General features: G+C 47.5%; 1 protein-coding gene across 12 annotated transcripts in view; it reads left to right on the top strand.

The window, feature by feature from the left end:
* Positions 1-25,860, top strand: part of NOS1AP (nitric oxide synthase 1 adaptor protein) — a 175,263-nt gene that overhangs the window by 10,503 nt on the left and 138,900 nt on the right. For 6 of the 12 annotated variants that reach the window (XM_073356234.1, XM_073356233.1, XM_073356230.1 and 3 more), the window contains exons 1-2: positions 410-473; positions 1,152-1,258. The exons of 5 other annotated variants lie outside the window; for them this stretch is intronic. In XM_073356234.1, coding sequence (XP_073212335.1) covers positions 413-473; positions 1,152-1,258 — 168 coding nt within the window. In that variant the 5' untranslated portion in view covers positions 410-412. Of the gene's footprint in view, positions 1-409; positions 474-1,151; positions 1,259-25,860 lie in introns of those variants that run through there. One more of the 12 variants, XM_073356237.1, reaches the window with a different exon arrangement.

Raw genomic sequence — 25,860 nt, 5'->3', positions numbered from 1 at the left:
TGTCCTAGAGAGCTTAGATTTGTGAGAGTGGTGTTGGCTGGGCAGCGGGAGAGGGATTCGTGTGATAAGGGGACCTGGTAGCGTCTCTGTGTGGCAGTGAGCAGGTCTGCCTAGTATGTGGGACTTTCAGAGACATCGAACATGGGTGTCGGCTGTATGTTCTCAGCCGTGGCTCTTTGGTTAGCAAGGGTCTTTGGCGACACGACTCAAGTAAAATGTGCTTTTTAAAGCCACCCCCAAGGTTTATGTGGGACTTCCATGGCCCCCGCCTCCCCAAGACTTAGCTCCCCCCCACTAAAGTGAGCGGATCTGGGGGTGGGATGGTTATACTGCATGGACTATGGGGTGGTGGAGGAGAAAGGGAGGGGTTTTTTGTATGGGAGATGTTAAGCTCTCTGTCTCCCCAGGTGACATGCACGCTCCTTGTAAGCAGGACCCACTTCCCTGCTGTCTCCTCCTGGCCCCCATTCCAGGTACACTTCTTGCTCCTGGGGTTCCCTGCACTCTCCATGCTTTGCTAGTGTCCTGCCACCCCTAGAAACCTCAACTTTCTGAGAGTGCTGCTCTTTCATCTGCCCCTGTCTCTCCCATGCCCCATTCCTCGCTGCAGATTCCTCCCTCTCAAATCTCTGGGCTGAGCCCAGAAGCCAGGTTACAAACATACAGAAATTCATAATGAGGAGACAGGACAAGAAGAAATGTTATCTCTTAGCTCCCTCATTAACTCTGCCTCAAGTACTGAGATCTGCTCCAGGAGTCCTATGGAACGTAGCAAGTGTGGGGCTTCAGGCCTGGCTGCTAGAGACCAGGAGCCCAAAGCGTGTAACGTGTAAACTACAGCTCCATCTTCCAAACATCTGTATCTTCCCAGGAAGACTCAGGCCTGGGAGGAGATGCAACAGGCAAAACCTCCAGAAAGCTGGATTATTTTTGGAGCGGATGCAGGGAGGGGGGTTTGAAAAATCGGGCTTATAAAGGAGAGCTAACTGCTATCTCAGCTGTGGGGGGAGAGCTCTACACCTAATGCAGGCATTGTGCTTCAGCACTAATCAAAATATAGTGCAAACCCCTAGAAGCTGCTCTATGCCGGTACAGAGAAGTGCATAGACATGTTCTACTTCAGCGTGTGCCCTTCCTGTGCCCCTTTGTAGGTTTCTCTCTTTTCCCCACCTCTCGGCTCAGCCCTGAAGCAGGGGTCAGAAGGGGTCCGAGGAACCCAGGAAGGGAAGGGGAATGGAGCGGGACCTGGGAGGGGCAGGTGAGTAGATAGGTACCTTCGAGACCGAGTCTATTACAGTCTAATGAACAGGGATTAAACTCATATTGAACTCGGGGACTCCTTTGTCTACCTAGGTTTGTTCGGGCTCTTGTATTATGCCTATCTCTGTGTATAGCGAGACATAGTGACCGAGGGAGCCTCTGCCACTTCTGGTCCTCGTTTCTTTTTCTTCTTCGCCCTTCCACTCCCAGGGGGAAAACAGGGTGTGGATTTACAAACCAGCCCTGTTTGTATTAGAGGAAGTAGATGGAAGAAGTGTGATGTGCTAAGGGCAACTCATATTGCCGAGGAGATGCAATGCTAGTTGGAGTTTCCTTAGATGTGATGGTTGTACGCCCAGATACATTGCAGTGGTGTAGCCCAGGTGCGTGGGGACCAAGGCCTGTGTCACTGAGGCCAGCCAGGATAGCACATGCTCTCCTAGCCAACCAGAGATGACCCAGCGCATTGCTCATGGATGCTGCTATGTGGGAGTCTTGCATCAGCAGGGAGTCTGGGAGCTGCCTAAATTGCAGACTGGCTTGTCCATGTGTGACTGTCTTAACTCAGCAACTGGACCATGGCCACAAGCTGCTCCAAGTGCTTTCCTCTGACACCCAGCATCTCCTCTAACTCCAGCCAGCTGTTCTTCATCTATGAGCTGACCTGGCCAAGTTTGAGACCAGCTTGTGGTGGGTGGTGTCACAGGACGGGAAGGATAGATAGACTGGTGGGCATTTGAGCCTCTGATGTCTCCTGAGTTCTCACAGCTGTTGCATATAGGCGGTGGATAAGACCAGAGAGAATTTATCCTTGTCGGATTCTGCAAGTGAGGGCTCCTATAGCAAACTCTGCATCCATTGTAAGGACCCTCCCCACCCTTAAAATGGGCACTATAGAGCAGTCTAATGTAACTTGGCAAGTAGTATGTGACTGAAACTCTTCTCTGTTTTGTACTGGGTGTGCATAGATAATGGGATGCCCTAATATTAAGCCGTTAACAATCTTTCAGCCATCGCTCTATCTTTCCAACAGATGCTGCCCATGTGGATCTGAAGATTTAAGGGGAGATGTAGGATATGTGAGAAATAACATGTAGCCATGTAATAAGCCCCTCAATCCATAATGCACATACAGAGGGTGACTTGGGATTGCAGCTGTACCCAAGCCAGTTTGTGGCTTCAGAGAGCTTCCCCGTGGAACCTTAGTGTTCCTTTTAGTGTTGTTTTTTAATAGTGGCCTGTTGACCATTACATGTTATAATACAGAGGGACAACTACACCTTTCTGTTTTGGGCCTTGCTTCTTGAATCTCCTCACCACCACCACGTCCACAACAAATACTAATTGTCCGTACTTCATCCTGTGTTGACTTCAGGTGGAGCTGTCTGACGTTAGGGTTATTCCCATGGTGCGTCCCGTGGCTGTGCCATAGGGCTGAGCTGATACCCCACTGAAGCTACCAGCCTGGGTTATACAGTCCATGCAGAACTGGATATGCCATTCACACCATCTGATGGGGCAGAGCTTTCACCCATCAGCTGAGCCTGGGGCCCACCACAGCCATGTGGCTAGGCCAGGCTGAAAACCGAAGGACATTTCCATTACCATTCAGCTAGCTGAGGTCCGACTTCCTATTTCTACGAGTTCTGACCGTGCGCCATGTGATCTGACTCAACTTCCCCTCTCCTTCCTCTTTAAACAATCGCTGTATTACTGGGTAGCTAGTCCCTGAGGAAGAGCAAGAGGGTGGCTCAGAGGAATGCACAAATGCAGGGGGCTGGAGTGCTATACAAGCTGCATTGTGCATGTTCCAGCCCAAGGCCATAAATCTGCTGTGGAAGAGGGATCTGTGTGGGGAGGGAGTCCCACCCCTGCTCTATTCTGGAGCAGTGCAATTCAAGGGGCTGCTGTTGGAAGCTGTGCACCTCTTCCTGCAGTACAGCTCTGGAGCTCAGAACAGCTGGGGCAGGGGCTCAGAATACAGCAATTCCTGCGGATCCTGGGACAGCCACAAGCTTCCCTGACTCATACCACCAGCCTGCAGGGGGGGACTGGGGTCAGCTTCTCTCCTTCCTCCTCCCTGCCCTGGCGCGTGCTCTCTCTCTCTCTGCCCCCTGGGATTTCCTGGTGACCCCATTGGAGCTGGAGCATTAGGCTGACAGTGATGATGGAGTAGGAATGAGAAACATTCCCCTACTGCTGGCTTAGTGACTTCCCAGCTTGCACACCAGAGGAAATCCAGATGACATCACACCTGTGCTCTCCACATGACTGTCAGGTCCCAAAAGCTAAGCAGTGTGGGGTCTGTCCCCCCCCCCCCCCACACACACAGCTGGGAGAGCCCCTTGGGCATGGCAGAAAATGCTGGTGATAGAATAGCTGGCTCTCCCTTCTGTGCGGTGGTTCTGAGCCAGTGCCTGAGCTGGGTCTAGGTGGTATTTGTGTTGCTTTTCAGGTGACTTAACCCTGCCATTGTGACCCCTTGTACTAAAAAGCAGGGAACATCTGGAGAACCAGCCTCCTTCAGCACTATGAGTAGCAGTTGCAGTGTGGTTGGGAAGAGTGGGCTGGCACCTGCTTTGCAGTCATGGGGTGGAGGGGAGCAGCGAGGGGAACAGGATTTGCCTCAGAGGTGTGTGAACAGGATGTAAATCTGCAGGCTCTGGTGAAGTTGTGTGTGCAGTGGAAGGCTGGAGCATCTATTTGCTAATCCAGTTATCAAGTCCAGGAGCCCCAAGGCATCAGGAATAGGCTCTCCCTCCTCCCCCACCCATGGCATTGTGTTCGTGGCAAGTTCCCCCAGGCACAGCACACCTGCCCTTCCCACCAGTGGAGCTGTGGGGGAGTCAAGCAGGCACTCGGCAGAGCCACTGGGGCCCACTTTTGGGTGCTCAGGAAACAGGAGTTTTTGCAGCTCAATGTGGAGGGAACATGTTGTTTGGGGACAGAGCAGCCACTGGGGGACTGGTACATGGTATCCTTAACCTGGTGAGTGCTGGCTAAGCCCTGCCTCTCTTGACCAATGTCTGAGCACCTGAAGTGGCCCTTGGACTCTTCTGAAAACACTGGGCCTGAGCTTCACATCTTTGATTTGCTCCATGGAGGGGAGCTACTGAGAGCTTGGACAGACCCAGCTTTGCAAGTCCCTTGTGCATCCAGCCCCTAGATGTGTGATCAAATGACTGCTTGCTCCTGCCCAAAGCCTTAGTGTCCCTTCTAATGGCTCTGTGTGGCACCTGGCATCTCCCAGTGTGCACTGGCAACAGGAGGGGGCTCAGGCTGACCCCCAGGCTCAGGCTGAGGCCACGAGCTCTGGCTTCTTGTTCCTCTCAGGATTGCTCCTTCCTATAGCTTCTTGGTCCTGGGTTCGCAGATGCTTTTCTGCCAGGGTGCTCTTGGATGGGCAGGCCTCCAGCAGGCTGATGTAAACTGGCAGTGTTCCAGGTCTGATCTCTGCACACCGTGCCTGGCTGGTAGGTAGGCAGAGTGCCTCTTTGGTCTGGATTGCCATACTACAGGCTCATGCTGCGCTCCTTCGTGTGACCTCAAGGCTGACTGGGTGAGGTTCTGATGCCTGAAAAGTGAAGAAAAAACTTTCTCTTCACAAAGAATGTCAGAATCTGGAAATTGTTTCCAGTTTGCAGGAATCCAAATGGAACCATTATTTTGGGGGGTGTTCTGACAATGGCTTACAGCAAAATTGGATTTACCAAAAATTTCTGTTTTTGGGAAATGAAATGTTCCAATAACTATTTCAGTAACAGTTTTCTGAAAACAAAAACTTTCTGAAAGTCATTTGCAAAATACCTTGTCTTTTGAAGTTGCTTTTTTGTGGGGACCAGATCAGTGGTTGGGGTCACTAGTGTGGTTAGATGTTCATAGATGTTTGGCTGCGTGTGTGTGTTCCCTCTGTGTGCTGCCCCAGTCCTGCGCAGACAGCACGGCAGACCTTGAGCAAACCTCCCAATGACCACAAGATATGTTAAGGGACGAAGGCACCCAGCCAGGTTTATTGTCGATGGAGCATGGTACTAGTATCCCGCAGACTCTACTAGACCACTAATACATGTATGCCCATAACAATGGACCATCTTAGTGAATGGTGGGACTTTCCATTCCTCCCTAGGGTAGACAAAGATACTTTCTCTGAGATACATCTTTATATCCCAAAACAAACAAGTTAGTACTGCCCCTCTGACATAGTTACTGCCCCTCAACATGGCTAGTTATCACCCATCACCTTTTACATGTTGATTCCATCAAAACATCTCTATTACGGACTGTCATCTTGACCTTATCTTTTAGGAGGGGTCAGTGTGTTCCTGGTTTCCTTGGGGAATGTTTTTGTATCATCCTTGATATTGGGATGTTTTGGTACCACTTGATATCGGGATGTTTGCGTGAGTACTCTGTGCTTGGCACTTCTTAGGAATATATATTTCTGCAATATGAGCCCTGTTCTTGCCAGATTCTCTGAGCAGATCCTGCCTCACACCAGGCCTCTGATACAAGGACTTATGTCTCAGGCTCTCTTCCTACTACAAGGGGGGAAAGTATTTTGAGTAGCTTGAAGTCCCAGTGATCCATGCTGCTTCTGGGAGTCGTTGGCAAGTCTACCCATCTTCCAAATGGTGGTGTCAGGAGACCTACCTGGGCCTAGCTTGCCCTGTGGAGCAACGCAAGGGGGTTGTGCTTTGAATGTGTGGGTTGCTAATTGGCAGCCGTCCATCTCTGGGAGCTAGGAGCTGTGTTGTCTGTTCTCTCCAGCTGCTGTACCTCTCCTTCTCTGGCACTCTCTATGGCCTAATGGACCACCTCAAGAGCCAGACTGTAGGAGAAGGCCCACCCACTCACTTGGCTGGGAGGAGGACATGCTTTGGTTCTAGCATCAGGGAATGGGGTTTGCCAGATGGGCATGTGTGACGAAGTGGGACTGTTCTTAATGTTTTCTCTGAATACTGTAGGGGTGCCTCTGTTTCCCCTATGCATTTCCTAAGTCTCTAGGTGGTGGGATAAGGGAGTGTAATTGTTGCAGAGCAAAGGGCCAGTGTACATAAATGGCAGATACTCTATCTCTTGGCAACTGATGGCCTGGGTTCTTCCCCCCTGCAAGGTGATAGCTAAAGGTGTTGGAAAACAAAGGAATCAGGTGACCTCCTGGCCCGGGAAAGGGACAAAGCCCAGAGGAGGAGGGGCTAGAGGGTGAGTCAGTTTGGGCTGTCTGGGGATATGGAGTGCAATGCAGAGGTGGTTGTCTGGCTCACTGCCCCCCAAAATGGACCCAACTGAGGGGTCCTGTTCTCTGTACATACAAGCTCTGTTCTAGACAGTGTTCCTGTCATCTAATAAACCTCTGTTTTACTGGCTGGCTAAGAGTCATGTCTGACTGCGAAGTTGGGGTGCAGGACCCTCTGGCTTCCCCAGGACCTCGGCTGGGCGGACTCACTATGGGAAGCACACAGGGGGCAAAAAATGCTGAGTGCTCCAAGGTCAGACCCAGGAAGATGGAAGCCATGTGACCTTCTTGCCCTGAGAACAGTCTGCTCACAGAGAGGAGACTTCACCAGAGTCCTGACTGGCTTCACAGGGAGCAGTTCCAGAGCATCGCCCGGGGACTCCGTGACAGCATGTGCCTGCACTTCACTAAGCTAGCTGCGTTCTTCCCCGCTGCGAATATGTACACTCTGCTGTTAGTCCAATTTAATTCCTCTGAGGCCTGGAGTCCTGCCCTTGGCTGGACATCAGCAAGGGGTGCAGCAGGGGTACTCAGCCAGGCCATTCTGGTAGCAAGCACAGTGGTGATGTCAGCAGCAAGTGGGGCTGCAAGTACACCCTGCAGAATTGGTGCTTTGTGTTTGCTTGTCCGTGTCTCTCGGTGATATAGCCCAAAGCAGCTCCTGGGGTTTGCAATGTGACTGCTGCCTTTGTAGCATTGCCAGAGTGCCTCATTATAGAAAAGATTCCCCCCACGGCCCATTCATATGGGGCTTCCTTCTAATTGGAATGAGGGGACGGCTGAACCAGGCGAGGCCTGTGTGGAGAATGTCGCTGCTGGAGACCGAACAGGAGTGCTTGAACATGCCTGGCACTGTGCAGATGAACCCATTGATGCGGCCTCTCTTGGCAGCGCAGGCTGCCAGCTAAATGTGCCTGGTGGCCCTGGCTGCTGTTTTGGTCCAGCAGAATTGCTGCCTGGGGAAAAGCCAAGTACTGCAATAGCAGGTGTGACTCTGGGTTGGGATTGAGCATTGTTGGCAAAGCTGTGTGCAAAAAGTCCTGCTATGCCAGAGTGCCCCAAACTCCCTGCCAACATTTTGAGTGCCTTTTCTGCCTTTTCACTTCCTGTCTCCCACAGCGAGCAGCTTAGAGCTTGGCCTCTGCACCATGCTCCTGGGCAGGGATTAAATTTCAAAGCCTGGTGTCTGTGCTGACTGACAGGAGGTGCCACGCTCTGGGAGCATTGCATGGGCACAGACCTGCCCCATAGTGTGCTGGAGGTAGAGTAGGCCTAGGGGGCAGGGACGCTACTTGGATGCCCCAGCATTGTCCAAGTGACAGCTGCTGCCTGGAGAGATGAGCATGAGGAGTGCTGATGGAGAAGGAGAGTTGGTAGGCTGCCAGCTGGAGGTGGAGCTCATCCAGCCATCTCTGTCCTCTCAGCACCTGGGTACCTGCTTGTCTTGCCGTAGCCACAGGGGCTGCTCTGACCGAACTGGGAAGGCTTGTGTTTGCCCTCTGTTCTCCTCACGCGGGGCTGAGATGTCACCATGAAGGATCATTTGTTCACAACACATGAAAGGCGTGCCGCCACTTGGCTTTTGCTCCCTCTTGAAATGGGGCTGCGGATTTTAAGGTGATTATTACTAAAAGCCCAGATGTTGGCAAGCCACATCCTGAACCTTCTCTGTGTGCTGTGCACATATGGCTCCTCTTAATGCCCTGCAGGCTTTGCAGAGGGCTGGTTCTTTGCTGGTTCGCTTTGTCAAACCACTTACACACAGAGCTTTATGGTCCTACCTTTCTTCCTGAGCTGCTCCTCTCCTCCTCCTCTTCCTCCCCCAGCCCACTAAGTCCCAGTTCTTCACAGCTCCCTATCTAGCCAGGTCCCTGAAGTCTACAGCTCCAACACTCTGCACACAGTGCTGACGGAGACCAACCAGAAGAGGATCAGGGTCACTGTGAGCTTGTTGAGCCCATTCTTGTCCTGTGTTTACATGACTGAAAGCAACAAGGCATCCCTGGGAGCTCCAGAGCCCCGGGTCAAGGTTCATGAGTGTCAAAGGGCAGGGGCCTCCCATCTTGTAATCTAGCACTAAGATAGAGTGAGCTCTTCACCGGCCCAACCCCACTTTCCGTGGTGGGGCCAGCTAAACCCGCATCCCAGGTGCACCTGTGGCTAGGATATGGACTTTCCTGCATGACCTGGAGCAATGGTTCCTTTTATGGCAGAAGGCAACTGAGAAATTAAGACTGCTACTTTGATTGTCCCATATGGTACTCTGCGTGCCACCAACCCAAAGTCAAAGCGTTGTACAAACACTAGTGTTCTGTCTCAAGCACCCTGTGTGGTAGATGAATTAGCAACAAAAAATGTCGACCATAGTTACAGGACAGAGGATTCTATCCTGGGAAGCAGGGACTCTGACAAAGATTTGGGCATCGTGGTGCTTAATGAACTGAAGACAAGCTCCCAGTGTGACATTGTGGCCAAAAGAGCTAATGCAATCCTGGGATGCATCAACAGGGAATTTCGAGTAGGAGGAGAGAGGTTATTTTACATCTTTGGTTCTGGTGCTACTGCTGCTGGGAATCCTGTGTCCAGCTCTGGTTTCCACAGTTCAAGAAGAATGTTGATAAACGTGGGGAAGGCTCAGAGAAGAGCCATGAGAATGATTAAAGGATTAGAAAACCTGCCTTATAGTGATAGGCTCAAAGAGCTCAATCTATTTAGTTTATAGAGAAAGCTAAGGGGTGACTTGTTCACAGTCTACAAATACCTGCCTGGGGGACAAATATGAAATAACTGGCTCTCCAGTCTAGCAGAAAAAGGTATAACAATCTGATGGCTGGAAGTTGAAGCTAGACAAATTCAGATTGGAAAAAAGGCATACATTTTTAATAGTGAGAGTAATTAACCACTGGAACAATTTACCAAGGGTTGTGGTGGATTCTCCATCACTGACCATGCTTAAATCAAGAAGGGATGTTTGTTCACAAGATCTGCTCTAGGAATTATTTTGGGCAGTTGTCTAGCCTGTTCAATACAGGAGCTCAGACTAGGTAATCGGAATGGTCCCTTCTGGCCTTGGAATCTATGAATCGGTGAATTACACATTACAGATGGGGAGGAAAGTGTCAATCACTCAGTATGAACATGAACAAATCAGAGCTGGGAATAGAACTGGAGAGTCCTGACTTGCAGTCCTGTGTTTCAACCACTAGACAGGCGGTATTGCTATGTATGTACATCTCCTGCTTTGGGACATCTGTCTCCAATTTCAGGGAGGGAGATCAGATTTAAAAATGAGAAGCCTCGTTTTATTTTTTTTGCTGCTCGTTATGTTCCCATGTCTCTCCTTTCTGCCCCAGCCACGTTCCTGGCTCCTCACTTCAGTCCTTATGCTTGTGTCTTCCACACCACTTGCTCCCTCTGTGCTGCCACACCTCTTTCCAGCTTTGAGATTCACTGTGGCCAGCGTGAAACCTAAGGGAGCAAAGAGCTGGAGCAGCTGTGTGTATATGATTATCAAATGCAATTTGCTAGTAAACACAGGTGGTTCCTCAGGTGCCCCTCCCCCTTCTCCCAATGATATCTTTTGTGAGTAAATATCAGTTTGGATCTCCCCTTGTTGCATTTCTCACCTTGTGCATTTCTCTGGTCCTTGCTTATGATGAGGCATCCATGGCCAATAAGAAGTAGCCCGTGTTTGTAAGCCTATTAACACCCATCCTCGTTGTAGCTCTAGTTTGCTGGTGGAGGCGAAAGAAGAGGTCACAGAACACTTTCCATTATAAGCTTCTGTTTTCAGAGGACTCCTAACTTTCTGAAACATTCTTTATCGGAGATGAAATTTCTGTGTTTGTTCTCTGTCCTAAAGGCCTTTTCTTTGTTTAAAAATACTTGGGAAATTTAGTTCAGTAGCTGGAGTTTATGGAGCGCAAAAGATAACCTCTTCTTATTTTCTAAGTTCTAACATGGTTGTGTGCAGGTGTTCTGGGCCATGGGGGCAGAGGAAGAGGCATAGGTAGGCTTGCAGGCAGGTGGTGATGCTGCCTCGCTGTAAGTTAATTCCCAGGATGACCGGGGGGGGGGGGGGGCGGGTCTGTGAGCAAGAATCATAGAATCTTAGACTTTAAGGTCAGAAGGGGACCATTATGATCATCTAGTCTGACTTTCTGCATAGCGCAGACCAGAGAATCTCACCCGCCCACTCCTGTAACAAACTCCTAACCTATGTCTGAGCTACTAAAGTCCTCAAGTTGTGGTTTAAAGACGTCAGAGTACAGAGAATCCTCCAGCAAGTGACCCGTGCCCCACGCTGCAGAGGAAGGCAAAAAACCCCCAGGGCCTCTGCCAATCTGCCCTGGAGGAAAATTCCTTCCCGACCCCAAATATGGCGATCTGCTAAACCCTGCGCATGTGGGCAAAACTCATCAGCCAGACACCTGGGAAAGAATTCTCTGTAGTAACTCAGATCCCACCCCATCTAACATCCCACCACAGGCCATTGGGCATATCTACTGCTAATAGTTGAAGATGAATTAATTGCCAAAATTAGGCTATCCCATCATATCATATCCCTTCCATAAATTTATCAAGCTTGGTCTTGAAGCCAGATATGCCTTTTGCCCCCACTGCTTCCCTTGGAAGGCTGTTCCAGAACTTTACTCCTCTGATGGTTAGAAACCTTCGTCTAATTTCATGTCTAAACTTCCTGATGGACACAAGAACAAATGGATATAAACTGGCCATGTTGGTACTAAGCTTAAATAATTCTTCTCCTTCCATGGTATTTATCCCTCTGATATATATATATCAGAGGGATAAATAACATGGAGGGAGAAGATATGGTTGCGTGCGCTGTCTCTGTGTCTCTCATTTGTATTAGAGAGTGCACACGCAATCATATCTCCTCTCAGCCTTCTTTTGGTTAGGCTAAACAAGCCAAGCTCTTTGTCTCCTTTCATAAGACAGGTTTTCCATTCCTCGGATCATCCTAGTAGCCCTTCTCTGTACCTGTTCCAGTTTGAATTCATCTTTCTTAAGCATGGGAGACCAGAACTGCACAGAATATTCCAGATGAAGTCTCACGGTACTAACACCTCCTTATCTCTACTGGAAATACCTCGCCTGGTGCATCCCAAGACCACATTAGCTTTCTTCATGGCCATATCACATTGGCGGCTCATAGTCATCCTATGATCAACCAATGCTCCGAGGTCCTTCTCCTCCTCTGTTACTTCCAAGTAATGCGTCCCCAGTTTATAACAAAAATTCTTGTTGTTAATCCCTAAAAATGCATGACCTTGCACTTTTCACTATTAATTTTCATCCTATTACTAATTTACAAGGTCATCCAGATCTTCCTGTATGATATCCTTGTCCTTCTCTGTATTGGCAATACCTCCCAGCTTTGTGTCCTCCACAAACTTTATTATCACATTCCCACTTCTTGTGCCAAGGTCAGTAATAAAAAGATTAAAGAAGATTTGGTCCCAAAACAGATCCCTGAGGAACTCTACTAGTAACCTCCTTCTAGCCTGACAGTTCACCTTTCAGTGTGACCTGTTGCAGTCACCTCTTTAACCAGTTCCTTATCCACTTTTCAATTTTCATATTGATCCCCATCTTTTCCAATTTAGCTAATAATTCCCCATGTGGAACCGTATCAAATGCCGTACTGAAATTGAGGTAAATTAGATCCACTACATTTTCTTTGTCTAAAAAATCTGTTACCTTCTCAAAGAAGGAGATCAGGTTGGTTTGACTCCAGGCCTCCTCCGCCTTTAGATCCACAAGTTCTTCAGTCCAATCCACTTCCCTAACTAACTTCCTTTAATTTTTTTAAGTTAGCCCTTTTGAAATCAAAAACCCTAGACACGGATCCATTTTTGTTTATCCTTCCATTTAGTTTGAACTGAATTAGCTCATGATTGCTCGAACCAAGGTTGTCCCCTACAACCATTTCTTCTATGAGGTCCTTACTGCTCACCAAACCCAAATCTAAAATGGCATCCCCTCTTGTTGGTTCAGCAACTACTTGGTGAAGAAATCCATCAGCTATCGCATCCAGGAAAATCTGAGCCCTATTATTATTACTGGCCCCTGTCCTTCAGTCTATATCTGGGAAGTTACAGACTCCCATAATCCCACAATTCCCATTAGTATTTACTTAATTAAAAACATTACAGAGGTCTCTATCCATATCCAAATCAGATCCCGATGGTCTATAGAACACCCCAAGCACTATCCCAGGGGAGACTCTAGTAGCTTTCTTCCCCAATGTGATATTTGCCCAGACTGTCTTATCCATTCCATCACTTCTTATTTCTTTACAGTCTACCTCACCATTGATATACAATGCTACTCCACCACCTTTGCTTCTATTTGTCTTTCCTAAACAGCACATACCCTTCAATACCTGTAGTCCAGTTATGACGACTATTCCACCATGTTTCTGTCATCCCTATAATACCTGGTTTCACTTCCTGCACCAGTAGCTGTAGTTCCTCCATTTTGTTACCCAGACTCCTCGCATTAGTGTACAAACATCTTAATTTTTGCTGTTTGGCCTCGCTCACATTCTTTACCTAATTAGGCACAGACATTCTACCACCAGTATCATCTATTAGACTGGTATGTACACTGCCCTTCCTCCTTATGTCCATTCTCCGACCCACAGCTGTATTCTTTCTTACTTCGTTTTCTTCCCTCTCAATGTTAAAATCTGGCGTGGAGATTACCTGGACATCTCCAACTATCTCCCCCAGATTCCTAGTTTAAAACTCTCTTGATGAGTTGTGCCATCCTAGAAGTCTGTTTCCCTCTTTACTCAGGTGAAGTCCATCCCGAGAGAACAGTCCTCTGTCCATGAATGCCTCCCAGTGGCCATACATGCCAAAGCCCTCCTTATAGCACCAGTGCCTGAGCCATCTGAGCATCATAATCTTGTCACACCTTTGTTGCCCTTCTCTAGGAACAGGCAGAATCCCACTGAAGATCACCTGAGCCTCCATTTCCTTAAGCGTCTTCCCCAGCCTGGCATAGTCTCCCTTGATATGTTCCAGCGAGAATCTAGCCGTATCATTTGTTCCCACATGAAGGATAATTAGGGGATTCTTTCCTGCTCCCTTTAGGATCTTTTCAACCTCAGGTCTACATCCCGTATCTTAGCACCTGGAAGACAGCATACCCTTCTATTCTCTGGATCAGCTCTGGTTACAGTCCTGTCTATTCTTCTTAATAAGGAGTTCCCAATCATGTAGACCTGCCTTTTCCTGGTGATGGTGTGATTCTCCAGTCTATTCCCCTGTTCCCTCTGGCTGCAAGTCCTCCGATTCCTATTGTCCCTTGCAATCCTCTGCAACCCATCCCGTATCCTCCTGGGGCTCATATTTGGTGTTATCTCCATTGACTCTTGCCCTCTTCCTATAGGACTAGCTGCTCTTCTCTTCTTCCTTGCCCTCTCACCTTCAGTGACCACCTACTGTGCCTCTTCATTTTCCAACTCTGCAAACCTGTTCCTGAGCTTTTTCTCCTTCACTAGCCCGTCTTTTCCTCTGCCTGGTTCTCTTAGTCACATGCTTCCACTGTCCACATTCCTCACCCAGCAGTCTCCACTCAGAGTTCTTTGGTCCTGCTTCCATCTGCAAATCTGAGCTTTTCCCTTCAACCTCCTCATGTCTTTGCTCCATCATCTGCTCAAGCTCCCTTCTAAACCAACCAGAGTTTCCACCTGTATCTCCAATCCTCAGATCTTTTCTTCCATCAGCTCTATCAGGCGGCACTTCATGCAGACGAAACTCTTTTCAGGCACCCCCTCCAGGATCGTGTAAATGCCGCAGCTTCTACATCCAGTATTTTCCACTACTTGAGTTGCTACCACTGTTGTCTTTGTATCTGTCACAGCCTTCCCACCTAAGTCCTGTTAGTCTGGGAAACACAAACCAAACCAAACCCCAAATGAGCACCAAAACGCTGCTAGACCACCACACACTCCCTTCACTAGCATGTCTGTTCCTGTGCCTGGCTCTCTTAGTCTTCCCCCAAAATCCCCTTACAAACTCCCACTCAAACTCCCACGTTTACAGCTCTGTGTGCTGGCTCCTGTGCCGCTGCAGCTGCCGCCTCTTTGGTCCATGCTGGTTAATGCAAGGTTGGTCTTTAACAGAATATCTACCACCCAGGATCTGGTTAAGGGGGAGACCCGGACTTGCATATATAGCTGCAAATCTGATTGGATGGCCCTGCTGACCTACCTTGGTGTAACCATGTCCAGTTTGGGATTCAATGCAGCTTGAGCAAAGGTGGGACAGAATGGGCAGTGGTGTGGCTGTGCTGCTCACATCCACCCTGAAGTGGAGGAGACCTCCTGTTCCAAAGCTAAATCTTATTGTGTCTGTGGTGCATTGGAATTCAGGCCTGGGGTTGAGAGTGATGAAGTTTTACGAGTTCTGGTGCACAGTTCTCCCGGCTGTGCTGCACTGCACAGTCCCAAGCCTGTTGTTTAAGTTCCTCTCCACGATGGCTCTTGAGTCACCAAGATGATCTGCACTTGGTGATGTAATGGTCACGCTGCTGGCAGTAGTTTTAAGTGAGCTTCTGCTTCCATGGCTGCCATGGGATATCCCATATGGTTGCAGGTTCAGCTCCTATAGCAGCTCGTGCATGAGGTAGGTATCAGGAACTGTACTGCTGTCATGGCCTGATCTCTCCCACCTCTGTTCTGAGGTCAGGGCACCCTTCCCTTGGTTGGGTGAGAGACCTGTTCTGGATGGCTTTGAGAAGAGTGGTGTTCTCCCGCTAGGTTGCTCAGAGGCTTGGATGAAGCTTTCCAACAATCTTTTATCTATCACTACTGATAGTATGGTCGCTAGAGGCCCTTATCCCTGGCTCCATTCTCACCAGGCGCTGTAACTCAGGGATGGCCTATGACAGAGGAAGCAGAGGGGAGGAGGTGGTGGTACAACCAGGGTGGAAGACTGTTACTGAAGCAGACAGAGTACACCATAGTGATATTCCACGTTCTGTGCCATGGCTATGTGGGAGGCATAGGAGAGACTGAAACAGGCAGGGCCATCGGAGTGACCTGTGGGCTGGGAATGCCAGTCTCTGAGGCTCTGTGTCTTTTCCCAGCACAACATTCACTCAGCAAAAGGAGAGACCATTCAAATATTACAAAGATCCTTCTTAAAGCCAAGCGTGGGAAATGATGTGGGCCAGGCATCGTGGGAGGAGGTGGATTCTCAGGGCCGTTCTGCCCCTAATCCATGCTTGCATATGCACCTGCTGTCAGTATCAAAGGCAGACTGTGGCCCTACAGGTCACACTGTCACATGTTAGAAGCAACACAAGCGGCTTCTGTGCATAAGAACTGACTGTGATAAAACCTCCAGGACTTGGATTCTAGCAGGGTGGATTTGATTTAAATCATGATTTAAATCACTAGTCAGGAAGGCTTGATTTCATCATGGATTTCTACATTAGTGCATTCTTGTTATAACCTTAATACATATTCTTCACAACTCAGAGATAGATGTAGGTTTCATTTTTAGAAGGTACACTATACATTTTTAAGTGATTTATTTAAAAATTTTCAGATTAGTTTTACAGCTATATCAGAAAATGAAGAACTGATTATTTCATTTACCAAAGGTAATTGAAGCAGATATTTATGAAGTCTTTGGGAGGTGAACTATCTCCAATTCAACAGGTTAATCATTAATATTTGGGGGATTTTCTGGCCATGCTGTATTAGGAGGAGAACATCACCAGGCAGACATTTACATTGTTTTATTTAACTAAAACAACAACGTTGTGTATTCTGGATATTTTTCTTCAACAGCAAACATAGAATATTTTAACAAAACAAGCATATGAATTTTTGAATTAAGTTAAATGTTCAAGTTTTTTGAAATCAGGTTTGTTTTTGTTAAAATTGTTTTTGCCTAAAATAGTTAAATGAAATATTTAAAAAAAAATAATAAAAATTAAGTTGAGACTGTCAGCCAGGTCAACACAAGAAACTTAAAATATTGGCTTCTGCAGCTCACTAAGTCGTCTTCAACTTCATTTTCCTGTTTGTTCATAATCTGGAAAAGAAAAACAAGCTTTCCTGCTTTTTCAGGTCCCAAACGATTTCTCAATTTGGAATGAGTTAGTCCAAAGGAAGAAAATATTCTTTTTACACCGGTAGAAGAAACTACTTCCGTTAAAAGTGAGATTCTCTCTACAACAGTCTCTGAATCCAAGTGCTTAAATGACTTCCACCAGTTCACTGGTGTGACTTTCTTTAAAACATCATCAGCAAACATATTTCTTGAATGGTTCTTATTCCCAAACTGGGTCTCTTTTATGGCCTGCTGCCATTTATAGGTTTTCCCTTCTAGTGAGAGAATGGCATGGTAGATCTCAAATCAGTGAAGGCCACACTCAGAAAGACCTCAAGACTTCTGGAGTATGCTGCTCAAACAGTTTCACTTTTGTTTCTACTGCCTGTCCCTTCCTTCTCACATTTATCTCCAGACATCTTCTTGTCCAGATCTATTCCGCCCCCGACAATCTTCTGTTCATTGAACTTTCTGAAACTTTGCACTTTTAGTGAGAGGTAAGGGATTGACCCTGTGTACACAAATTTGCAGCAGGACAGTAGGGTTGAGGTCTGTTGTTTCTCATCTCTCTCTATATATAATTTATTTATTTCAAAACATTTTTGCTCTTAACCAGCATGCTACCTCTGGAGACACACATCCACAGTTTGAGAACTGCAAAAGTAAGCATCTCTGATGGTATCTTCTAGACTGAGCACTGAGTCCCATTGGGTAGATAGAAAGATTAACCTAAATAATCTATCCAGAAGCCCCTGGAACCCCATAAGCTTGGGTCCCTAATCCATGAACTATTGGAACTCATTTAGAAAACTTTTGTTATACATTACATGAATATGTTGTCTAATACTATAGAATTAGAATTTATAATCCTTATTCCATGATGAGATATCTTTGAGCTATAATGTATCTTAATTAAAACTATCTTTAGATTGGATTTTTTTGATAAAATGCTTTGAGAAAAAAAACCTATTTTAAATAAAAAATAGATTTTTATCCAGCCTGGATTCTGGCAGATCTAATAGGCAGGGCTGGAGTTAGGGGATAACAAAGCTAAACCCTTGGGGAAAAAACATATATTGAAACAGAAGGCCTCTTCTCTGGTGGCTTTGTTTAATATTGCAATCGTATTTTACAATGCTAGGCCACTATTCTGGCACTGCAAGGGAATAGCTTCAATGTTCACTGGCTGGCTGCCTTGCTACTTGAACTCTGGCTACTTTGATTTCAATTAAGAATTCCACTTTCAGGGGAAAACCCCTCTGTGATGCTTTCTTGGGGTGCCCAGGACTGCTTCGCCTTGTTACCCCACTGCCTCCCACAAGAGAGAGAGACAGATTTGCCAATGCTTAGCTGGGTCTCCATTCCCTGATTCTACCAGCCTGTTAGCCACCCATCTCATAGACTTTAAGGCCAGGAAGGACCATCATGATCATCTAGTCTGACCTCCTGCAATAGGTCCATAACCTCTGGCTGAGTTACTGAACTCCTCAAATCATGATTTGCCAACTTTCAGTTAGAGAATCCACTATTTACTCTAGTTCAAACCTCGCAAGTAATCCATGCTGCCGATGAAGGCAAAAATTCCTCCCCCACGGGTCTCTGCCAATATAACCTGGGGGGAAATTCCTTCCTGACCTGAAATATGGTGATCAGTTAGACCCTGAGCATGTGGTCGAGACCCAGTAGCCAGACATCTTGGAAAGAATTCTCTGCCATAACTCAGAGCCCTCTCCATCTAGTGTCCCATGACCGGCTGTTGGAGATATTTGCTAGTAGCAGTCACAAATGGGCCATATGCCATTGTCCAAACAATCTCCTCAGGGCAATGCTAGCCCTCACTTTGCTTTGTAGCAGTCCTTGAGCCCCTGTGAGATCCAACCCCTGTGACTAACTACTCAGTGATATCAGGTAAGGTATCCCCAGGGGGAAGGTATACACACCAGCTTGTTTGATTCAACGGAGGATCAGCTCCTATGTAACATTACAGCACTGAAATATATTTATAGTGAAAACAATTATCAGTTTATCAAAGGTTAAGATTTAAGAATTAGGAAGTAAGGGTATGGGAAAAGGAAAGGTTACACGCAGTACAAAACCAATACCTCCTTTTTGGAGATTAACCTTAACTTTCACAGGCTACCCATTTGTGTAAACCAGTCTGATCTCTCTGAAACCTGATCTCACTCAGTGTCCTCTTGCAGCATTTCCAACCAAGCCTGCTTGGGATCCTGTTTTCATGGATGTAATCACACTGCCCGATTATGTCCTCAGGCACAGGTGTTATACCAATAAAATAAAAACCAACAGGATCTTATTAAAGGGGAAAAGGCAAAATGCCTCTTTTATTGTGAATACAGAAAGAATCATAGTAAGCAGTTAGTTATAGCTATAACATTCTCTCTCTCTCACACTCACACACACACACACAGGTTCTGCAAGGTGGTTGTCATAGTTACCAGCCTTAGAGTTGCTCATGCCAAGCCACTGGCCAGGTGGCCTGGACATGGGGAGGGAGCAGGGCCTTGTCAGATGCACATCTGATGCTCCTGGACGTGGGTTTGCAGAATCAGACCCCAAAGTTCTCACTTTCTAGAGTCCCTTTTTATAGGAATTTATTCCTATGCCAGGTTATGGGAATTGCTTCATCATGCTGTTGCTGAATCAATCAGCAGATGGCACATTCCTGACAGCTCCGTGCTGCCAGATGTTATCTTGTTCTTTGGTTCGCCCATCCTTGAGGCTGTTGGGTGGATTCCAGTCTGCCTTCCAGGGGTCCTCTGGTTATTTCCACTTGACGCCTTCTTCAGCTGATGGACACTGGATTCTTAGGCTGGCACCTCCCTGATCATTCAGTTATTATCCACACCAAGCATCCATCCACATACATCTTCTATCTCTATTTTAATCACAATTGTTAACAAAGCGAGATAAATACAACAAAAGGTCAGGGATTCTCTGTGTGCTGTTTCTCTTGTTACAAAGTATCGCTTTGAGTCTCTGAGTAGTTGTTACAAAGTATTGCTTTGAGAAGAGACTCTGTTTTAGGATGTACTAACATAATTAGCAGCTTGCAAGTTTCACACAGGGAGGGAAACCGTAAAAATAAGAGACCAAGAGAACTCTTAATTAGTAATACCCTGGAATTTAAACTATGGGGAATCAAACTCATTTGTGATTTTAATACACAACTTCTTTAATATGATCCAACACAGGCTGCTTGCTTGTATGTGTTACAATGCAGTCGCTAATTACATAACATTTTTTACAGAAAAACAAACAACAAAACAGGAGTCTGGTGGCACCTTAAAGACTAACAGATTTATTTGGGCATAAGCTTTCGTGGATAAAAAAACACTTCAGATGCATGGAGTGAAAATTACAGGATCCCTGTCTTGTTAAAGCACAGTTGAATGGAGTGCAGTGAATAGAACAGCTGTTGGATATGTATTTATATCCACAGGTTCAATGTGTGTTCACTGTATGCCAGCCAATCTCCACAGCGAGTGAGACATTCTCCATCCAACCCTGCAGAAAAAGCAGCATGTGACCTTGTAATTCAGGCCTGCTTTTTAATGCATATGCACAAGGACACAGAGTTCAGGCTGCCTGTGTATTTCCTGGGTTGGAGTGCTCCCGGTTGTATACGTTTTATCTGGAGATTGTTGGTGGGTAGGGTTTTTAACAAAATTATAGAACAATGGAGTCCCACCCTGTGGAACTATCTGCTAGAGAGAAATGGAAAGGGTTTGTCCTGCAGAGCATGAGCACTTAGTGATGCAAGGACTCCTGCAGTCTCCTGAAGTGCAACATCTGAGCACTGATCATATCTGCTCACCTTCACTACTGTGAAGAATGGTACATGGCCCTGCCTGTTTCAAACACATCTTCAGATACATTCCAAAGGTCTGCATGCCGCTCACCTGCATCTGCGTGAGTCCCCTCAGCTGTAGATGTGTACGGAACCAATAGTATGTTGAGAGAACATATATTGAACCTGAATTTCCACATGGCTTACATACCACACACAGGCACTGCCAACAGTAAGAAATAAAACAACGCTTCTTCAACCACCCCCCGTATAACACACTCACTAGTGCGCATGCATGCACAGTACACTTCTGAACCCTCCTAACCTTAGCAAATTAAAGTAGCTTTTCACTAGGACACTAGAGGTTGCAGCTATGATCTAAGGGCTGCCAAATGGCAAGCGACAACCATGCATTACTGAGATGCTTGAGCTGTTGCCCAAAAGGTCAAGCAAGCATTACTGTGATGGCAGAGGTTTGTCAAAACCAGTTTTCAGTTAGACAAGTTGTTTTGCAGAAAACTTTGACTTTTAATTGTAAAACCAAAATCTTCTTGGATTTCAGGTTTTCAGTTTTTTGATGAAAAGTCTCTACTTTTCATGAACCTGCCTCCCCTTCTCCCCCAGTCTTCTGACCAGTTGTCTCCTCCCTTCCCACCCCCATGCTCAACCACAGCCAAGTTTAAAAACAAAACTCTGTTTCAGGAGTTTAGACTGAATAAGCAAAATTTTAGCAAAAACAGTAACTTTTTGAGAAAGTTGTTATCAAATAGAAATGGGGCTGTTAGGATGGGAATGCACTAGAGCTGTTGCTACACGCTCTGCTGATAAAACACCTGTAATGCATACATTGTCCTTTATAACCAGCTTTTAGAAGGAAATTAACCTAGACACATTGTTGATGTCTCAGATTATATCTGTTGACTTTGAGCACAAGATGGTAGGGTGGGTGAATGGTTCCTGGTGGAAGGATAATTTTAATTAATAATAAAATCTAATTTTAGTGAGGGCTGCCAGAACATTTGAAATATTGTGGTAAGCCGATTCATAGCTGTAGGTACTGTGGTGGCATGAGGCCAAGCCCGACAGTGTGAAAGAGTCATTGCTCCATATTTCATGCCCTGTTGTCTTATTGCTTAATTTCAGCATTATGATTCATACACCAGGAAATATTGTAACATAGTTCAGGCTTTGGGACTTAATCTCTCTAAATCCAGGATAGTAACAAAGGGGGTAAGGGGAGCTGTGCAAATCAGAAGTTTACTGTATGTTACTCAAAGTTCATTTATTTGCTCTTGCCTATGATAAACCAAGTCCAGATAACATCATTCCAGCACCGCCATACTTCTTGGGGACAAGAAGCAGCATCTGCCCAGAATATTCTTGGTTCTCTGTCTTTCAAATGTTTTCTTCCAGTTTGGGAAGAACTCTCTTACCAAAAGTCCGTGCCAGCTTTTGGCTATGGTGCAAAACTAACATCCTGATTTCTTGGGTTACTAAAGTTCCCGTGGCACTTTTCTGAAGAGTTAAGGAGCTAAGTTCAGTATCTCAGCCAGGTTTCCTCCCCAGTGATTGCATTCTGCCCCGTACGTTCCCCATCAAATGGCTTTTCACTTCTGTCCAAAAGTGTTGTATCGTGTTGCTATGCCCTGTTAGTCAGCTGACATGCAGAGCCCCCAGAGATGGCTGCATTTCACTGCTGACTAAAGTGATAGGATGGTTTAGGCGGTGTTTTAGGATCCTTCAGGATGCAATTTGCTATAGCAATATACTGTAAGACCATTTTCCTTCTTGGAGTTGTGGAGGGTGGGGGATAGAGGTGAAAGGGTATTGCTTATGAATGCACAGTGTTCCCCATGGATTTTAGCCAGCCAGCTGAGGCTGCCAGGTGCCCAATAACCAGGCACGTAGGCCTGTGCAGGCCTCTGTTGTCTAACTTTGTCGAAAGCAATCTGTATGGCTCTTTTCATCAGCTTGGGGTGGGGGGACCCACCAAAGCAGGGCAGGGCTCCAGGGTGCTTCCTGAAAAAGAGGGGAGAAAATTAGAGCTCCCTGGGAGATACACATCAAGCTTTGTCCAGGGGCAAGACAGTGCACAGAAAGTCATGGACAGCACCACTGCTGAGCTAATGGTGCAAGGGTTTTGAAAGGGTTACCTAGGTTAGGAAAGTCTAAGGCAGCTTCTTGCGGAGATGGTGAAGTCCTCTTATCTGTCCCAATCCCTAAATCAAAGGGTAAATCCTCCCAGGGAGATATGGGAAGGAAGTGCCCTTTGTACTACATGGGAGTGGCAGGCTAGTTCCAGACCATTAGTGGGATGACGAAAATGATTGCCCAGCTCAGGAGAGGGAGCAGAGCCCCTGGGGCAGGGGATGGAATCTGGCTGCCTGTGGCGAAGGCCTGTGCACTCTAATTCGGCAGGCGTGTTGCAGGGACAGGCTTGGTCTCTGTAACCCAGCCCTGCAGGGAATTCTGGAGCCTGCCAGAGTCCCACAGAAGCACCCTGAGAGAGGCTGCCAGGTGGTGTGGTTGGGAGACTGCATCAACCATCTTGGGGTCAGAGGCCAAAACATCCTGCCTGGACACACAAGCCCTCTATAGAGAGGGAAGAGATGCCTGTGGCGGCTCCCAGTGGCTGATTTGAGGGAAGGCAAAGCTCCAAAGGGACAGGAGAGTGATGCCATGGCACAGGATTGGTTCAGGGTGGATATGGTTCAGCCTTGGAGCAGACAGTTGGCTGGGGGAGTCTCTGTTGATCTTGCAGGGAACCCAGGAGCAGCAGTGGGGGCCCAGGGTCAGGGAGGAGCAGTGCCACCCCCTCTGAGGAGGGGACCTCTGTGCACAGAGTAACATTGCGCTTCCAGACAGGAGTGATCTGTGGTGTGAGGCATTGAAGTGGGAGGGATGCGTGCAATGCACCCAGCATCTCAACTCCCACCCCTGGGTTCTGTGTGCATTGGGTTGGGAGGAGGAGGAGGGCAGTGCTATATTGGGGAAGCATTGCCATGGATACGGGGGCGCCCACACCCTCAAAACAGGGGCCTGTGTGAGTAATTCCTCACCCCTTCCCCCTCATCCCCAGAGCAGCATTCCCTCACCTTGTTTCCATGCCCTCAACAAGAGAATAGGATGGGACAAGGGGGCATGCATCTGTGGCCTGAGCAGCTGTTACTGTATTTAATCTCTAGCCTGATGCCAGGCTGCAGACACTGAGATACAGCTGCAGGCATCATCCCCCAGTCTCGCAGCTGGAGACATTTGGACTGGCCACTGAACCGGGGCTTTCCTTCTTCCAGGGTGGCTGCATCGTCATAGCACAGAGCCATAAAAGCAGCCATTGTTTGTTTGGCTTCTTCTTTCATCCCTCAGTGAGAAAAGCAGGCAAGGAAGGGTTAGTCAAAGGCAGTGTGAGGTCCCTAGTACTACCTGGTTAGTGCTATCTGTGCGGTGCTGGACTCAGCATTGGTAGCCGAGGAGACTCGGCTTCTACACATACCGAGATGGACAAGCCACTTAGTCTCTGTGCCGTCGTTCCACCTGTGTGATGTGTAATAGCACTGCCTTCCCCCCCAGGAGGTTGTCAAGTGCTCAAATACTACGGTGATGGGAGTTGAATAGCCGACTGCTGCATCTTCCCAGATAATACAGGTCACCCCCTGGATAAGGAAAAGCCAAGGCCACCAGACCATCTCTTCGCTCTTCAGATCCAAATCTCTGCCTGAGTTTCCAAGATCAATCCAAGTTACAGAGGGAAGTACTTAGGAGTTGGCAGTGCCAGAGTTATGGGCTCTGTGCTCCCCGTGTGTGTGTGTGCAATGCAGGCTGTGACCACATACTGTTTCTCTTTCAGGACCCCAGTCTGGGCCGGGGCTGAGCTATTTCAAAGCTGTCCAGTGGCTCATAGACATTTTAATGGGACTTCGGTGCCCAAATCCCTGAGGTGGCTGGAAAAATCTCAGCTTCCATGTGTGTCTCTAGTTTCGGATCCCTGCCCCTCAGCTCACTGTTGCTTTGTAATGTAACTGGTCCCATTTACCTCCCTCTGTGCCCAGCCCTGGTGAGCATCTGTGTCCAGCTGTATCTGTTGGATAGCTGCACTGGCAACTTAGGCCTGGTCTACACTACAGGGTTAGGTCGAATTTAGCCACGTTAGGTCGATTTTAAAATGAATGTGTCCACACAACCAACCCCATTGCGTCAACTTAAAGGGCCCTTAAAATTGGCTTCTGTACTCCCCAGCGAGGGGAGTAGTGCTAAAATCGACCTTGCTGGGTCAAATTTGGGGTAGCGTGGATGCAAATTGATGGTATTGGCCTCTGGGAACTATCCTAGAATGTTCAATTGTGACCACTCTGGACAGCACTTTGAACTCCGATGCACTACCCAGATACACAGGAAAAGCCCCAGGAACTTTTGAATTTTATTTCCTGTTTGGTCAGTGTGGCGAACTCAGCAGCACAGGTGACCATGCAGTCCCCCCAGAATTCCAAACGAGCTCCAGCATGGACTGAAAGGGAGACACTGGATCTGATTGGTGTATGGGGAGAAGCATCTGTGCAGGCAGAACGCCGATCAAAAAGAAGAAATGCTAATATATTTGCCAAAATCTCATAGGGTGTGTTGGAGAGAGGCTACAACAGGGACACACGGCAGTGCCACGTGAAAGTTAAGGAGCTGAGGCAAGCCTAGCAAAAGACAAAGGAGGCAAGTGACCTCTCTGGGTCAGAGCCCCATACATGCCACTTCTATGATCAGCTGCATGCCATTCTAGGAGGGGACCCTATCACTACCCCACCACTGTCTGTGGACACCTGCAAGGGGGGGATTTCGCACAACAGGGAGGAGGATTTTGTGGATGAGGAGGAGGAGGAGGAGAATGCTCCTGTATTCCGAGAATGTAGATTGTGAGCTCTTCTGGTCTGGTGCTCTGTGTGGATGCTACTAGAATGCAAGTAGTAATAGCACCTGACCAGAAAACAGTGCTCAAGTGGGAGCACTGTGCTCAAGGGCTGAGGGGAAGGAGAAGGATCACAATACTGCTATTAGCCTCCCCTCAGTCCTTGAGCACTGTTTTCCCATGCCATGCAAATGCCAGTTCTTCTGTGTTGTAGGGCATGTCTACACTGGCAGAGTTACAGTGCCGCTCAGAGAGCGCTGAAGGGAAACCACTGTTGTGTGTTCACACTGTCAGTTTGACTGTGCATTAGTGTGTTCACGCTTGCGGCACTTTCAGTGATATTTGAAGAGGTGCGCTTTGGGCAGCTATCCCACAGAGCATCTCTTCCTCTTCTGCCGCTAACCAGTTTGGTGTGGGAAAGTCAATCGTTGGACTCGTGTTGATGGAAGTGTGCAGGGCCATTAATCGCACCCTGCTCCAAAAGACCGTGACTCTGGGCAACATGCATGACATTTTGAATCGCTTTGCAGAAATGGGCTTCCCTAACTGGGTAAGGGTGATAGATGGC

This window comes from Lepidochelys kempii, chromosome 8 (assembly GCF_965140265.1).
Source record: "Lepidochelys kempii isolate rLepKem1 chromosome 8, rLepKem1.hap2, whole genome shotgun sequence".
NCBI lineage: Eukaryota > Metazoa > Chordata > Testudines > Cheloniidae > Lepidochelys > Lepidochelys kempii.
The sequence above is the reverse complement of the archived record's forward strand: the minus strand, read 5'-3'. Positions and strand labels throughout refer to the sequence as shown.